This window comes from Perkinsus marinus, assembly GCF_000006405.1.
Source record: "Perkinsus marinus ATCC 50983 genomic scaffold scf_1104296936166, whole genome shotgun sequence".
NCBI classification, from domain to species: Eukaryota; Perkinsozoa; order Perkinsida; family Perkinsidae; genus Perkinsus; species Perkinsus marinus.
The window spans coordinates 4,322-7,772 of record NW_003214226.1 but is presented as its reverse complement, the minus strand read 5'-3'; the positions used below and the strand labels follow the sequence as shown (position 1 = coordinate 7,772).

Below are 3,451 nucleotides of genomic sequence, written 5' to 3'. Positions count from 1 at the left end.
CCCTAGATGCGCGATTCGATGAACACCTACAACAACATGGTCAACAGATGTTTCGCCACTTGCATTAGAAGTTTCCAGGAGAAGAAAGTCAACGCAGAAGAGGTAAGGAGAGAAGGGCGGAGCGAAGCGATTCATGTTTGCCATTTTTGTCTTTATCAGATGGACTGTACTAAAAGATGTGTGACGAAGTTCGTGGGGTATTCTCAACGGGTGGCGTTGCGGTTTGCGGAGCACAACGCTGAGCAGGCCAAGATTTTGCAAGATAACGAATCGAGGGGAAATACGGCGGAGTTGAGCTAGAAAGGTTGATCATTGCTGTTGTTTAGTATGCGTTGTTTCTAGTAGTATCTAGGGTGTGGAGTTGTAGTGAATGTTGATGTTTATTCAGCGTCTTGTTGGCGCTGGTGTGGTATGGAAACGACAACAAGTGGTGTTGAACGTAGTCAGAATGATGACGATGATAGTTGTAGTAGAGTAGTTGAAGAAATCCCAACGTGGGTAGCAGACTCGGGCATTGACGGCGATCTTGATATGGATTTCCTAGCGGCTAGGATAGTCGTTATGAGGAGTCCCTGGCAAATGCCTAGTGATCGGAAGGTAACTTTATAGTAGTGTTGGTTCTCTTAGCAGAGCGCAGGAGTTTGTTTACTGCACTATGGGAATGTACTCACGACCTGGCGTGAAATTTCGCAAAATTCTCTCGTTGTCGCCAACATTTTTCGGGAAAATTTCCCCCCACATCGCTCGAGTATGTATAAGAGTATTGAGAGTTGAAATTGGTCGTGAATGATCGATCGATTTCTCGAATGAGAAAGCCGAATTTCCGAAATAAAATATCCAAATTTTTGAGTGACAGCGGTTATTATTCATTGGAGTTTCAACCCTAGTGATATGAAAAACACTAACGACCACTGCATATCACCGCGAATATCGCGTTTTTCACCGAGTTTTACGCCACTTCACGTAAAGCGGGTTGTGAAACTTCATTGTATAAGTTGAAACGTCTATATGCTGGAAGTTTACACCGACTGATGGGAACCTATTGTAATATCAACTCCCTCGGCGGCCCTCATTCTATAGGAGTGTCCCCGAATGACCCAAATCTTCTTTTTTTGGGGATGTCATTGTGTGGTCCCCAGGCACATCGGAATAACATTAACGTTGTTTCGGAGTATCTTCGCAACCGCTACGGCTGTAACTTTGTCGTTTGGAACATAGAGCGATCGCAGAGGTCATTGGTGGAACCGGAGAAGTTCCGGAATCAGGTGGGGGAGGTCGCGGGTTCAATTCGATGCAACTAAATTATTTATTCTGAACATCATTTGTTAATTCTAAGCACAGTGATGGTAACACATGGCACTACTGCGCCTTGATAACGGCATTCTGGTGGTTCTGACGTGATAATAGTAGTCGTGAATCTCGAACGAGGGCGTAAAATGGGAGGATGGAATGGTATGAGGCCTGTAGTAATCATTGCTGTGATGGAGATGAGCTATGGATGAGACGTACAATATTTTACAGTACTTCCCATCTTTACACAAATTTCACAGTATTTTTTATTTGTTAACATTCTTTCTTCATCTTGTTACAGTATTTCACAGCATTTTCACAATATTTCACAATATTTCACAGTATTTTTACACCATTTAACAGTGTTTTTACAATGTTTCACAGTATTGTTCATCTTTTTAGAATATTTTACAGTAATTTTCATCTTCTTACAATATTTTTCATCTTTTTACAGTCTTTTTTTGCAATAAAAAGGTATTTTCTTGTAACTTTTACGGTATATTTCTGCTCTCAGGTCCTCAATTTCACCCTATCTACTTCATCGCCTAAAGAACGGAGTCTCTCTGTAGCTCCTCCGAGCATTGGTAACTAGTCCTCTGCCTAGTCCTTCAATGAGGGATATTCTTCCATGCAGAGCTCCTCACGAGGTTCTGTTCATCGCTAATGTTTTGGTTGCACCTGGACCGCACTAGGTTTGTGGCTGTTATTCACTGTCGGGACACATCTGTATGTGGGGGGGAGAGGCGGAAATTAAGATCCTTAAAGTTGGTGAAAAATGAAAACTAGTGTATATGATGATAATATAATAGGAGATTCTTATTCTTGCACAGTACCCCTTCGACCAGGCGAGCAATAGCCAGTATAGAGGTATGGCTGCAGGCTCAGTCACTGCTGTCTGAGCCCTGCAGTATGAACCGGTAGATAGTGTGTTACACGGTAGAGAGTTCGATGTCAGGAGATTATAGATCAAATTCAGAAAAATTGGAGAAAAAACAATTTTTTTTTCATCGAAAGTTTTGAATGTCGTAGACGCTTTCTGGTTAGCGCGTATTACTTCTTTTTTGTAACGTGTACACTTCCCTAGGTTTAAGGCTTAGTAGTAGTAGGAGGTCTTAGTGCTAGCTAAGACGGTGTTTGAGAATGGGTGGTGACGGAGTAATAAGTCTCGTCCTGAGAGGAGTATACTTGCGCTGGGATTGTGCTCGCTTCTGAAAATAATATTCTGAAATCCGTTCGGTATGGAAATATTATAAAAAATACGAAACCGATGAATATAATGAAAAAAATTTTTTGGGATTGAATTTTCCACGGAAAGTTTATCCCCGCCCCTTAGCCCTTCTTCTGGTACTGGCGCCATAGACTAATCTCTGTATATGGAACGGTGTTATCATAGTGCCTTGAAGGGGTCTTATTGTCTCAGCCGACAACTTTACTATTCATCATAGCTGGATTGGTCTCGACTGGAGTGTGTGCGTCTGTGCGAGATGCCGTGGCGTATCTTAGAGAACGGTATGCTTCTAATGAGGTGAGTTTGCGGTAGTTTGTCTTCACATGATTTAGCCCTCTATTATATTCGAGATTAATGTTAATGGTTATGAATCATAAAATCAAATTGCTATTATAAAATATATGTTATATTACATTGCGGAGCGAGCGGAGCATATACCGCAACAACAGGCACTTTCGCGTTGTGCGTGCGTGCAGAATTATTCTGGCGTAACTACGAAGCGTGAGAGGCTATCAGATAGATCAAACGACTCCTCTATATGCGGAGGTGTTGGGAAAGATCGGAAAACTCGATTATGCGAACAACTCGAAGAGCACGAAAAACCTTGATGATGGAGAAATGAAGAGAATGAAGCTTTCAGGATAATAACAGCAAGTCACCGAGAGATGGTAGCAGCGGTCTCGATCGGCTTTCCTCAACGGAGAGCTCTCGGTCAACTATCAAGTTCATCGAACCATCGAAGTGGCCACAAAGCTTCCAAAGGTGAAGTTAACATAGAGTAGATGAGCATGGCAGTTGTTGTTGCTGTTAGATATGCGAAGTACTTTCAGAAGCTCGTCACGGCTGATAGCACTACCACTAGAGTTACTTCAACGTAGGTTCAAAGAGCGCAGGGTTACTGATATCTATATATAATGTGAAATAGTAGATTAT

The 3,451-nt window shown here is 42.1% G+C and overlaps 1 protein-coding gene across 1 annotated transcript; it reads left to right on the top strand.

The window, feature by feature from the left end:
• Positions 1 to 6: 6 nt before the first annotated feature.
• Pmar_PMAR004146 (conserved hypothetical protein) lies at positions 7 to 300 on the top strand (the record flags this gene model as incomplete). Its single annotated transcript, XM_002783769.1, has 2 exons — positions 7 to 102; positions 160 to 300. 2 exons carry the CDS (start codon positions 7 to 9, stop codon positions 298 to 300), a joined length of 237 nt encoding a protein of 78 aa, XP_002783815.1.
• Between the last annotated feature and the right edge of the window lie 3,151 nt (positions 301 to 3,451).